The 14,387-nt window shown below is 35.6% G+C and overlaps 1 protein-coding gene across 3 annotated transcripts in view; it reads left to right on the forward strand.

Annotated features, from left to right (window-relative positions):
* The window catches only part of OSBPL8 (oxysterol binding protein like 8), a 159,391-nt gene that overhangs the window by 137,250 nt on the left and 7,754 nt on the right, over positions 1 to 14,387 (forward strand). For all 3 annotated transcript variants that reach the window (XM_044915365.1, XM_044915366.1, XM_044915367.1), the window contains 7 exons: positions 1,463 to 1,561; positions 4,308 to 4,405; positions 6,054 to 6,143; positions 7,619 to 7,755; positions 9,297 to 9,482; positions 9,824 to 9,911; positions 14,010 to 14,115. In XM_044915365.1, the coding sequence (XP_044771300.1) occupies positions 1,463 to 1,561; positions 4,308 to 4,405; positions 6,054 to 6,143; positions 7,619 to 7,755; positions 9,297 to 9,482; positions 9,824 to 9,911; positions 14,010 to 14,115 (804 nt within the window). The remainder of the gene's footprint in view (positions 1 to 1,462; positions 1,562 to 4,307; positions 4,406 to 6,053; positions 6,144 to 7,618; positions 7,756 to 9,296; positions 9,483 to 9,823; positions 9,912 to 14,009; positions 14,116 to 14,387) is intronic.

A 14,387-nucleotide genomic window follows, 5' to 3' on the forward strand; every position in this document is an offset into this window, starting at 1 on the left:
AATAAATGCAGAAAAAGCATTTGACAGTTTTCAACATCCATTATGATAAAAGCTCTTATTAACAAACTAGGACTAGATTAAAGGTATCTGTGAAAAATATATGGCCAATTTCATACTCTTAAGGTGAAAATTATTTTTACTTAAGATCAGGAACAAGGCAAAAATGTTCACTCTCACTACTTCTGTACAAAACTGATATTAGAAGTCATAGCCAATGCAGCGGGCAAGTTAAAGAAGCATACAGATTAGAAAGGAGGAAGTTAAAAACCGTATACATACCTGATCTACAAAGAAAATTCTCAAGAAAATACAAAAAACTACTAGAACTGATAAATGAATTTAGTAAGGTTGCTGGATACAAGGTCAAAATACAAAAGCCAGTTGTATTTCTTATACTAAAAATGAACACTTGCAGAATGAAATTTAAAAAACATCTCCAATTATACTAGTATGTGAAAAATAAAATAGGAATAAAATAAAAGATGTGTAAAACTTGTAAACACTGAAAAACTACAAAGCATTGCTAAGGAAAATTAAAGAAGATTTAAGTAAATAGATATACTATGTTCATATATTAGATTTTAAAAATTGTTACAGTGGCATGAAATGTTGATATAACGGCATGGATGAATGTGAAAAACATTTTGCTAAGTAAAAGAAGTCAAACACAATAAACTGCATATTCTGTGATGCCATCTGTACAAATTCTAGAATAGGTAAAACTACAGTGACAAAAACCAGACTAGTGGTTTCCTGGGGCTGGAGGAAAGGATTGACTGTCAAGAAGCAAAGGGGGAGCTTTTTGGGGTGATGCAAAGTTTTGTATCTTAATTGTGTGATGATGGTTACATGACTGTATACAATTGCCAAGGCTGTCGAAATACACACTTAACATGGGTCACATATTGTATGTAAATTATGCCTCAGTAAAACTGGTGATGGCAGGGGTGGGGGAGAAAAATTACACATGGGAGAAAAGCTAGAAGAGAATACCATGGAATTTTATCAACAATTGCGTTTTGATGGGTTATGCTTATGTTTTCTTTTTTCAAAATATCTATAGTATTATTATGTCAATTTTAAGTACTAAAAGCTTGGGACTTAACTATGTAACTTACAGATAAGAAATAATGTTTTTATTCAAACACAGATATGTTATTAAGCCATATCGTAAAACTGTTTTATTACATGTTCTATGTATTTAAGATTTTTAAGATTTCATATAAAATAACATAACAAGCATATAACTGTACCTTTTAAAAGTACTCATTTTGTAAGACTGGGAATGTGGATCACATATGTTTTGGATATAAGATAAAATACATACATTTGGGCACGTTGAGATTGAGACATTTTTAAGACATTCCACTGTAGATGTATGGTAGGTGTCCTGAGTATATTTTGTTTATTTTGAATTGGTTGCATTAGTTTTGCGAAATTTAATAAATGATATTTATTCTAGGAAACTCATTATCTGCAATATTAGAAGGAGAAGCACGATTAACTTTCTTGAATAGAGGTGAAGATTATGTCATGACAATGCCATATGCTCATTGTAAAGGTAAGTATTTTCCATACTTGAGTTAGATATTCCATAAACCTTTTTAAGTAAATGTATATGGCTGTAATTTGTTGTGTTTTGTGATTGATGGAGTCAGCCTTTTGTTTGAAAGTGTCCTTGGTTTATAGATATTTAAGATTATTGCTGTCATCTAATGAATATTTCTATGGTTAATTAATTCACCTACAACAGACTTTTATGACACTTCAGTTGGAAAAGGCTGACTTATAATAATGGAATTTCGTTCACCTAATGTACAGGTTTTAAAATTGATGGTACTGCCCATTATTTCAAAATCTTTTTAAAAAAGATTTTCAGGGCGCCTGGGTGGCTCAGTTGGTTAAGTGACTGCTTTCGGCTCAGGTCATGATCCTGGAGTCCCTGGATCGAGTCCCCCATCGGACTCCCTGCTCGGCAGGGAGCCTGCTTCTCCCTCTGACCCTCCCCCCTCTCATGTGCTCTATCTCTCTCATTCTCTCTGTCTCAAATAAATAAATAAAATCTTTAAAAAAATAAATAAATAAAAAAATATAAAAGATTTTCATTTTCCTGCACCTCCACCCCTTTTTAAAATGTTAATTTGCTGCTTTTCGGTATACTAAGTCCTTTAAAATTTTTTCTTATCCTCATTTGGCAATTTCTTAAAAACTAATGTATTACACTTTTTCCCCATTATTTAAGATACAGATAAAGATACTATCATTTACAGCAGACCAGGGACCCAACCATTCGGTGCACCTTACATTTATAAACTCATTTAATCACTTCAGCAGCCCTATAATATTGGTAATATTGTCTGTTTTATTGATGTGGAAAATGAGGCACAGAGAAATTTGCCTGAGATCACACAGCTAGGATGTTGCAGAGTCAAGATCTCTGTGACCTGCACTATTAAGCTATACGGCATCAGCTTCAACACTCAGTTTGGTCATTATCTGTATAATCCCTTGCAACCCATTTTTTAAAAATAACTTTTTTGGGTAATTATCCTCTTTTAGGAACTGATTCATGAAAACATGGAAATTATTTAATGTGGCCTCATTTCACAGATGTAGAAACTGAGAGGGTTAAGAATCTTATCTAAGGCCAAACCAGTGAGAACACAGAGACTAAACTCTAGGCTTGTTGACTCCCATCCACTGTAACATGGACCTACCTTGTTTGAAGTACAAGAGGGGCCACCTTGTGACCTCAGGCTAGATAATTCTTTTTTTTTTTTTTTAAGATTTTATTTATTTGACAGAGAGAGAGATAGAGAGAGCAGGAACACAAGCAGGGGGAGTGGGAGAGGGAGAAACAGGCTCCCTGCTGAGCAAGGAGACCGATGTGGGGCTCGATCCCAGAATCCTGGGATCATGACCTGAGCCAAAGGCAGACACTTAACGACTGAGCCACCCAGGTGCCCCTCAGGCTAGATAATTCTTAGAGCTTCATGTGTGGTTCTTGAAATAGGCATGAACTGAAATATCTGAAATTATGAACTAAATTTGATAAGAAATATATTTTAAAATCTTGTATCATTTAGAATAAAGAAAATGATATTTTATGTAGATACCCAGGGCCAATGTCTTTTTGCATGGAAAAAACAAGAGATTATAATAACCCCTTGTGAATGAGCATAGAAAATAATGATTGTTTTTTACAAAACCTTGTGTATTTTCTATGATGTGTTCCTCAAATCGTTAATCTCACAAATTGTTTTACAAAATGAATTCCATAGCCAAGTAAGTATGAGACACATTGCATAGTCTCTTCCCCTCTTGGAAATTAACATTGTGCATTTGCATATTAAAAGCTCCCTTAACAGTTTAGTCCAAGAACAGATCATGCATACATGCACACTTAAACTTTAACAAATTCAAAAGAATTTTCTCAACTTTTAGCCACAGAACCTATCTTTTTTTTTTTTTTACATTTTTGTCTTACTTATATAACTGTTGATTCTTGTGATTAGCAGTATTTATGTTCCATAAAGTCACCACAAATACATTTTAATGAATACTAAACCATTGCTCCTAGGGGAAACACAAGATTAGGTTACTATGAGTCACCTTTTCATCAACCAATTAATACATAACCTTGTTTCTATTTAAAGACACCTTATTGTATATTATTGATTCAGTAACATTGAACTAACAGCCAACAGCACTATAATCATGCCTGAACCAAGCTTTAATACACATTTTCTCCATAAGGTACATTATAGCCTTCTTTGCTTAGGAAAGCTAGATAGCACTTTAGCACTACATTTGGAGGTCATTTTAAACCATAAAATTACCAACAAAAATCACCAAACTGTGAAAAATGTGGCTCTTAAAAATACTGCAAAAAAAAGCACTTGTTTACCAAATGAGGGATGAAACCAGAAGGCAGTGTTAACCTTGTTCAGCCTCAGCTGGCAATTTGCACATGGGACAACTCAAATTTTTCACCACTCTGTGCATGAAGGACTGCAAAAGTGCTGTGGGTATTTATTTTGGGATTGCTAACATGTTTTAGTGAGAATGTGAATTCGCAAATAATTGGATCTACAAATGGAATGGAATCTGCAAATAATTGTATCCTCTGTTACCTATTTAAGTCCTACAGAAACAACTCTGTGTATGTTACAGATTGTTATTGGGTGGGACAGAAAACCCTTGAATTATTGGTTTCTCCTAGAGGGAGAGTAGATTGTAAAGTTCTGCTTGTTATTATTAGCCAGCATTTCTCTTCAACCTTTTGTCAAAATTGTTTTTTTTTTTAGGAATTCTTTATGGCACAATGACACTGGAGCTTGGTGGCATAGTCAATATTACATGTCAAAAAACTGGATACAGTGCAATACTTGAATTCAAACTAAAGGTTAGTACAGTTAGAAGGTGTCACCTAATTAAAGAGGATCTGTGCTATAAATATTGAACAAAGAGCACAGCTTGGCTCCTTATTAAAAAATAAATTTAAGAACACAGAGGGCAGCCTTGGCAGATCCAAATCAAGAGAAAGCCTTCATTTTTTGTTTGTTGATTTTAATTAATAAAACTGTTGGTATTTTATGGGAGATGAGATATATGAAGTGAATGGATAGAAATTTCTCAGTAAATTAAAGCATTTCTTTACAAAATACAGAATATGTATTAACTTGAGCTAAAGTTGTGTACACTAAGAGTTGTATTGGTTACTATTTCTGCCTAACAATTTACTCAAACTCACAGCCTTAAAAACAACCTTGCTCTGATCTATAGGGGTTCTATCAGTCGGGAACTTGACCAGAGCATATTGGGGATGGCTTATATCTGCCACATAATGTTTGGGGCCTCAGGAAGACTTGCAGGTTGTGAGTGACTCAACAGTTGGGGCCGGAATTACCTGAAGGCTCATCACTTACGTGTCTGGTGCATGGGTTGGGACAACTTAAAGACTAGGACTGCTGATCTGAGCACCTGTATGTGTGGCCCTTCTATGTGGCTTGGCTTCCTCACAGCACAATGGCTTCAAGTAGTCCAGCTTCTTACTTGGTAGCTCATGGTTCCAAGGGCAAGTGTTCTTGTGAGCAAGGTGGAAGCTGCATTGCCATCCATGACCTGGTGGCAGAAGAGTCAAATTACATCACTTCCACCATTTTCTCTTGAAGAGTTATAAGCCCACCCAAATTCAAGGGGAAAGGATGTAGACTCCACTTCTCAATGGGAAGATGGCTATATTTGGAAAATTTTGTCTGCCTGTAAGTGAAAGGGAAATTTAAGACCTTTTCATTGTGGCAGTTATTGGTTTAGGACAATACATTATGTTCAGATAAGAATATTTCTATGAACTATTTAATATTTGTTACCAAATTTCTCCTGTGTTGATACCCAGCTGATCAGCAACTAATCAACAACTTTGTTCTGATAAAAAGTATCTCTTCAGTATTATTTGGTGCAGTGCCCTTTTTTTTTTTAATCTTAGCAAATTTTTTGCTTGTATGGTGATAATGATATCTGAAAATCAGACTAAAGATGTCTTAAGTAATTTCTGACACCTTTAAGGGCTAGATTGGAACATCAGAATTTTGTCACTGACTGGAGACATCAGTAAGGCAATATAGTAACTCAAAGTGTATTCTGATTTAATTTTTGGCGGATTTTTTGGTTAAATATTGTTTTACTGTTGTTTTGAAGGAAGGGTTATTCTAAAAGATGAACTAAGTCCCTCAAGTCCACTGAATTACTATTGCTTAAATAGACTACAACACTGATAGACCACAGTTGAGTCAGAAGAGAGCACACAGCATGAGTCATCATTTGTGATCTTTCTCAATATGTTTATTTGGACTTCACACACACTGTTTTTACCTTTTTCTCCCCACAAATTCCAATTTCTTTTCATTGAACATTTCTGACTAAAATTTCACCCTTTTTGCCTTCAGTAGCACTGTAACTATACAATTACATCTTTTGTTCCTTTTTGTCTACTTTATATGTAAATATAAGTTAAAAGCAAAATATTTCTGTAACATTTTCTCTCTTAAAAGCCATTTCTAGGTAGTAGTGACTGTGTTAATCAAATATCAGGGAAACTTAAATTGGGAAAAGAAGTTCTAGCTACTTTGGAAGGCCACTGGGTAAGTGTTTTTGTATTTTAGCTTTACAAAAAGAATTTTATTCTGTGAAAAAAATTAAAAATAACATTTTAAAAGTTCACTTATTCCATTGCTAAAAGCATCATCACTATTCAACATAAGCTTCAGCTGAACAAATATTTTGGCACTGAGCTATTATCAACAATCTTTAGTTTCATGTAGTACTTTATCTTTCCAAAACTTTTTTTTTTAGAGATTTATTTATTTATTTATTTAAGAGAGAGAGAGCACATGAGAGGGGGGAGGGTCAGAGGAGAAGCAGACTCCCTGCTGAGCAGGGAGCCCAGTGTGGGATTCGATCCTGGGACTCCAGGATCATGACCTGAGCCGAAGGCCGTCGCTTAACCAACTGAGCCACCCAGGCGCCCTCCAAAACTTTAATTCAATAAAAATAGCTAACTTACCACTTACAATGTATTGCACTGTTTAAAAATGTTACTCATATTAATTCATTTAATACTAAGTAACTGTATGAGGTGGGTACTGTTAACTGTCTCTGTTTTACAGAGGAGGACACTGAGGCACAGAGGGTTTAATTTGCTCAAAGTGGTGGAGCAGTATTCCCGCCCATGCTCTCTGGCTCCAGGGCTGTGCTTCTACTCAGAGCAGTATACTGCCTCTCACCTCGAAGAAAGAGGCATTTCCAATTAGAGTTACATTTCCTTTTGAGGAACATTGAAAGGATACAGTGGTATTTGAGAGCAATGGCTTTTATTTCTTTATCTAGTGACGTAAATTCACATTTATGTAATTTTGTTAAGAGGAGCTTATGAATAAGAAGGATGTATCATGGTACTGCCTAGATGCACTCTCACTGTGAACACTGAGTATATGCTATTTTCTGCATTGTAAGCAGAAAATGATGAGAAATGTGATGAGAAAATGACACTGGATCTAGAGACTCAACCAAGAGGCCGCAGATGCTCTGTAATTTTAAAAATTTACCTCAATCCAAAAATCATTTGGAAAAAAGATAAAACTATGTTTTTTTAAAAAAATGAAATTTCTAAGATTGTGCTCAAATTTTTAATGCTAAGAAAAGCTTGTTGAGGTTTTGTGTGTGTGTGTGTATATATAGAGAGAGTACATAGATAGTCAACAGCATCTCATTGTAGTTCTAGCAAATACTGTGCTCTACTTTAACAATTCAGAAATGGTTGTTGAGGTTTTTGCAAGTAATTGTTTGAAATTTGTTCATTAAGTAAAACTTGTGAACTCTTCATGAACTTTTTGTGTGTTCAAATTTTTTAAATGACTAGTATTACATATTTAATCTAATGGTTTTATAAAATGACAAGAGATTTGGGACTTTTAGAAAAGTGCTAGTTGTATTTGTTTTAAAAATGTGTTTAACTGTGGGATTAAGTATCAGGAAGAAAGTATTATTATATTGTTATACTAAATAATCCTCTTTAATGACAACTCTCTTCATTAATTTTTAATTTCTTTAAATATAGGATAGTGAAGTTTTTATTAATGACAAAAAGACTGATAATTCAGAGGTTTTCTGGAATCCAACACCAGACATTAAGCAGTGGAGATTAATAAGGCACACTGTAAAATTTGAAGAGCAGGGGGATTTTGAATCAGAGAAGTAAGTATACCATTTTTCAGCTAACGTCATGAATATTGAAGAGTGTTTTTTAATCTCTCAATAGTATGGACACTTTTCTCTGTCACTTTTCAGTCACATTTTAATTCAGCAAAATAATTTAACATTTGTGGGATGTGACAGGATTTTTTTTTTTTTTGGCATATGTGAATGTCAAATAAATATACAAATCATACTGGTTAAAAAAATCATACTGGTTTTCTGCAGTTCTAAACTAAAGCTTCCCATTTTTTCCTTTCTCTTCTTATCTGCTCCAGGGCCTATTAAAAATGAAAACAAAACAAAAAAAACCCAAAAACTTCTGTTTTGTTTATATAAAATCATGGGACTAATTACTCTTGGCTTTCAAAATATAAGAATTATGTCATGGGATATGCAGGCTTTTAGAGGAGTTACTTAGTTGGGTAATAATTATGACTATCGTTTCTGTTCTTAAGTCATGAAATTCTTGCTGGATCTCTTACTTTTGAACCAAAAATACTGTTTAAATATTGCCCAGTTCTATTCTTATTATATTTCTCTGTGTTAGAAGGTTTCTATGCAAAAGACACTCTACCAGGTACTTCATATACATTATACAGTTTAGCTCTCACTACATGTTCTCCTATGCATGTCATTCTCATGTCCCATTGTCATGAGGACTCATGTCTGTGTACTTTCCTTCTACATTCAAAATTGAGGTTGTCAGAAATGGAAGAATATGTATGTACCAGTTCTAAAAATTGTTTCAGCTATAACCACATGATGCTATCAAGAGTGAAGCTTTGCCAAGGCATACAACAATTTTTGAGGTGTGAATATAATTTAACATATTTTAAAGATGAGGAAATGAGTCTTAGGATAAGTAACTTTTGTTCACCAGCCAAGAATTCATCCCAACTCTGATTCCAAAGCTTGTATTCTTTCAGTCACAACGTGCTGTCTTCCTAGGTAGATGGAATATAGATAGTATATTTTTATTTGATTAAAAAACTAAACTTCAGTAGGGGAAAAGATTTTACTTCAGTCTTTTCTGTTATATCATTGGTTCTCAACACTGGCTACACATTAAAATCACCTGGAAAACATTTAAAAAACCAGTACTTGGGCCTATCCCCAAGATTTTGATTTTAAAAGTTCCTGATGATTCCTGTATCCAAGGTTGAGAAGCATGGCATTACAGTATTGGATCTTTGAGGCTAGTGAATCTAAAACTGAAAAGAATCATCCAGGGAGCTTAAAAATAGAGATTCTCAAGCCTTCATTACATTCTTATCATCTTGGGTCAGCACCATTCATTGCCATATGTTTAAGAATTCAAGTAATATCTCTCTCCTGGCAAGAAAAAAATTCGTTTCCACTGTGATCTCTCTACTTAAGGCACCACTTTTTATATCTTGACACATTTCGAAGCCTATGAGCATAAGCTTTGTCACAGCCAAAAACCCACATGGGCACCATTTTCTCTCAAGGAGATTCAAATCTATTCTATGTAGATTTGATTTTCTCTTGCTTTTTTAATGCTGTTTTTAAACATGTATTAGACTCTGGCAGCGGGTAACTCGAGCCATAAATGCCAAAGACCAAACGGAAGCTACTCAAGAAAAGTATGTTTTAGAAGAAGCTCAAAGACAAGCTGCCAGAGATCGGAAAACAAAAAGTGAAGAGTGGACATGCAAGTTATTTGAGCTTGATCCACTCACAGGAGAATGGCATTACAAGTTTGCAGAGTAAGTAATGAAAAAGAGTATGTTACAAACAATATACCAACGTAGTTTTTTGCCTTTATTTCTGTAATTTTTACTGTTAGTTGGAGTAGTTTTTCATTAAGCTATATATATAAATTAGTATGAGATTTTAAACTTGATGTTCCATTCATTATAAATTTGACTCCGTGAGAGTAGTTTACAAAATAAGCTGAGGATCAGAAGACTAGATATAATAAATCTTAATCTTACATCTAGGTTCATAATTGCTAACGTAAATGTATTTATAGAATACATTTTTGGAAAAGTATTTGAGTGTTTTGTTCAGTTATGAAACGGATTTTTTTTTTTTCCCATTTATACAGTACTAGACCATGGGACCCACTTAATGATATGATACAGTTCGAAAAAGATGGTGTTATCCAGACCAAAGTGAAACATCGCACTCCAATGGTATGTAATAAAAAAGTAACAAGATCTGCAAGGCATACAAATTTTTCTTTTAAATATTTATTTATTTTTTAGAAAAAGAGAGCGAGTAGGGTGGATGGGGAGAGGGAGAGAGAATTTCAAGTAGACTCCGCCCTGGGCACGGTACCTGAATCAGGGCTTGATTCCACAGCCCATGAGATCATGACCTGAGCCAAAACCAGGAGTTGGACACTTAACCCAAGTGTGCCACCCAGGCACCCCTAGGCATACAAATTTTTTTTTTTTTTTTTTTTTTTTTTTTTTTTTTTTTTTTTAAATTTTTTTTTTTTTTTTTTTTTTTTTTTTTTTTTTTTTTTTTAAAGATTTTATTTATTTATTTGACAGAGACAGAGACAGCGAGAGCAGGAACACAAGCAGGGGGAGTGGGAGAGGGAGAAGCAGGCTTCCTGCTGAGCAGGGAGCCCGATGTAGGACTCGATCCCAGGACCCTGGGACCATGACCTGAGCCGAAGGCAGTCGCTTAACCAACTGAGCCACCCAGGCGCCCTGGCATACAAATTTTTTAAACCCCTTAGTATCTTTGGCCACCAGTGTTTAAAATTTGGCTTCAAAATTTAAAATTTGGGGTCAGCAAAATGCAGAGTAGGCAGATCCAAGCTCTTGTCCCTTCAAAGAAACAAAAAAGCAAGCAAAAATGGTCAGAACCAAATTTGCCAGAACTATGGAAAACAGTCAGAGGTTTGCAGCAAAAAAATGAATGCTAAATCAAGACAGAGATGACTTCAAAGCCATAGGAAAGCTTTATGGCATTTCTACTTGTCCTTACCCCAACTCTTCACAGGTGGACTGGTAGTCTTGAAGGGTCCCCAGATTCCCAGTATGTGTCCTGGTTCCAGAGGGAGCAGAGCAGACCTTATTCACAAATTGTGTATGTCTATTGTAACCTCTCCGGGGGCTACCTGAAGGATGCCTGTTGTCATTAACTCAGAGCTCAACCAGAAAGGCTGCAGGCATTGCTTGGAAGTACTGTGAGCCATACTGACAGCTTACACAATCCTGGGGCAAAAGATACCATTGAAACAAAACAGTAGACTGTGGAAGGCCAGAAACAAAAGCTGGGGAGAGAATCTTTGGGAACCTAGGGAACCAGGGATTTTAGAAGACCATGGACATGTTCAAGGCAAAATGCTTATGCTCAAAAAAGACCTGTGCAAGCCTGGCTTAGTGTTGAAAGAGGGCTGCTACATGGAGCCAGTCTGCTAAGGCTGGGAGAGTTTTTTTTTGTTTTTGTCTTTTGTTTTTATTTGTTTAGCTACTGGTGTTCAAGGAAGCTTCTGTCAAAATGCTAGCTGAACCCAAGGTAAGGAGCAGAGATTTCAGTAACCATGAACAAGGAATACAGTCTTTGCAAAAACAATTTAGAGACTTGACTGAACAAATGGAGTACTGTAGCTTTCATCAATCCAGAAGACAGCAAGCCCTGGGGAGAAGATGGAGAATCTGATTTCCTGAATTACCACACTGTAACAGTCAGATGTCCAGTTTTCCATAAAGAATAACAGGGCATACAAAGAAGCATGAAAGCATGACCCATTCATTAAAAGGAACAGAATAAATTGACAGAAACCATCCCTGATGAAATCTAGACACCAGACTCAGAAGACAGTTTTTAGAACAGTTGTCTCAAATGTGCCCACAGAGTTAAACAGGAACAGGAACAAAGAACTAAAGAAAACCAAGAAAAAGATACATAAACAAAATTAGAATATCAATAAAGAGAAATTATACAAAAGAATCAAACAAATTCTGGAGCTCAAAAATAGAATAACTAAAGTGAAAAAGAGGCTACTAGGGACTGAGGGGAAGAGGGAATGGGAAGTCATTGCTTAATTATTATATTCTCTCTTTGGGATGATAAAAATGTTTTAGAAGTAGCTGTGACATTTGCACAATATTGTGAATCTACTTAATACTACTGAATTGTACACTTAAAAATGGCTAAGATGGCAAAATTTATTATATATATGTATATCAGTACACATACATGGTATCACTATTTAGAAATTGTAAAACATTTTAGGGGCGCCTGGGTGGCTCAGTCATTTAAGCATTTGACTCTTGATTTTGGCTCAGGTCATGATCTCAGGGTTGTGAGATCAGACCCTGCGTTGGGCTCCATGCTGGGCATGGAGCCTGCCTAAGATTTCTCTCTCTCTCTCCCCCGTCCCTCTCTCTCTCTCCCCCCCTCCCCTCCCCCCTCTTTTTCCCTCCCTCCCTCTCTTAAAAAGATAAGAAATTTTAAAACATTTTATTTTTTTTTTTTATTTTTATTTTTTTTAAAGATTTTATTTATTTGACAGAGAGAGACACAGCGAGAGAGGGAACACAAGCTGGGGGAGTGGAAGAGGGAGAAGCAGGCTCCCCGCAGAGCAGGGAGCCCGATGCGGGGCTCGATCCCAGGACCCTGGGATCACGACCTGAGCCGAAGGCAGACGCCTTAACGACTGAGCCACCCAGGCGCCCTAAAACATTTTAAAATTTTGTTTCTTCCTTTAACCGCACTAACATGATGGATAGAGACAGGCATCTGTATTTTCTCCTAAAGGTAGAGTTTACTGAGAGATAGATTGCTGACTCCCTTTATCATTTTAAATACTCCTCACCGGTCTTCATAATGTCCAATTTGAACCTACTCTAAGAATGTGGATTTGGATTCTAATGCTATAATGTTTAGTCTCTATGACTTGAAGTGGGAGGGCATAGTGTAGGCTGGATCTAGAACCTACTTGCTCATTGCTTATTTTCTATTAATAAAATTACAGAAATTTTATTTGAATTTCAGTCTTTTGAATAAGATTTTGCAAAAGAATAGGTAATTGGTGGATAATGTCTCTTTAGAATAGTATGAATAGAATCCAGGAGTTAGGATGACTGGTTCCCTGTTTTTCTAAGCATGTAAATTACCTTACCCTTTTAATTCTAGTTTCTTCTCTTGAATTTGAGTTTTTAACCTTAGGATTGACCTCCAAAATTGCAAGCCTATTAATAGAGCCTAAAGTTCATTATTCTAAGGAAAATTTAGTCTTAGTTGATCATTTGATATACTTCTGAATCTTGTGCATGCATTCAAATACTTTCTGTAAGTATAAATCATGCTCTGCAACGGGGCGCCTGGGTGGCTCAGTCGGTTAAGCATCTGTTTTCGGCTCAGGTCATGATCTCAGGGTCCTGAGATTGAGCCCCGTGTCATGCTTCCTGCTCAGCAGGGAGTCTGCTTCTCCCTCTGCTGCTCCCCCCTTCCCCCACCTCCCCACTGCTCTCTGTCTCTCAAATAAATAAATAAAATCTTTTTTAAAAAAAATCATGCTCTGCAAAATAATAATACTTCCATTTATTATAAGATGCTCTCTAGGGGCAACTGGGTGGCTCAGTCGGTTAAGCGTCTGCCTTTGGCTCAGGTCATGAGCCCTGCATTGGGCTCCCTGCTCAATAGGGAGTCTGCTTCCCCCTCTCCCTCTGCCCCTCCCCCTGCTCATGCTTGCTCATGCTCTCTCTCAAATAAATAAAATCTTTTAAAAAAAGATGCTTTCTACATTATCCAGATATTATTAAAAGTAAGTAAATAATTTTATGGGAAACCCAACATCATTCAATAGGAATGTTTCTAATCTTGAGAACAAGATAAATATGATTAAAAAAGAACACTACTATTTGACATTGAACTAGAGATACTGACTGGTACAGTTAGAAGTATGGGGGGGTCTATATTCATATTTGTGTGTACATAAAAATGTCTTTTGAAGGATATACAAAGTAGTAGTGTGAGTATTTGTGGCAGAGAAAATGGGTTGATAGAGTTCAGGAGTAAAGAGAAACTTCATTGCATATTTTTAAAATATTTTTTGTTGTTTGTACCAAATTAATGTTTCCTATTACAATTTAATAATTTGATTATATAAGTATATCACATCTTGTTTGTTAAGTTTTAATTAGACTATTGCATCTTTGTTTTTATTTCAGTGTACTGCACCCATGAACGGATAGTTTTGACAGTTGTACAACATTGGTCTTTAATTTAAAAATTGACTGCAAATTCACATAGCATGGCTTTTTTTCCAGGTTAGTGTCCCAAAAATGAAACATAAGCCAACCAGGCAACAGAAGAAAGTGGCAAAAGGCTATTCCTCCCCAGAACCTGATATCCAGGACTCATCTGGAAGTGAAGGTAAAAATACTTACTGCAGACAATTCAGTACAAGCACCTAAACTTTTAAAAGGATATTACTGTTTTATGTTTAATATGTGAAAAATGTTTTTCATATTAAGAAGATAATGTAGGAGTTTGGGTGGAGACAGAAATAGTATGCAAAAAAAAGCTATTTTAGATTATAGATAAGTTTTAAGACCAGGCCACAAGGGAAAGGCAAGAGAGAACATGCAAATCAAGAACCACACTGTAGTACTAGTTCTTATGTCTTGTTAGCTTCTGAAAAATTG

This window comes from Neomonachus schauinslandi, chromosome 5 (assembly GCF_002201575.2).
Source record: "Neomonachus schauinslandi chromosome 5, ASM220157v2, whole genome shotgun sequence".
In the NCBI taxonomy this organism is placed as follows: Eukaryota; Metazoa; Chordata; class Mammalia; order Carnivora; family Phocidae; genus Neomonachus; species Neomonachus schauinslandi.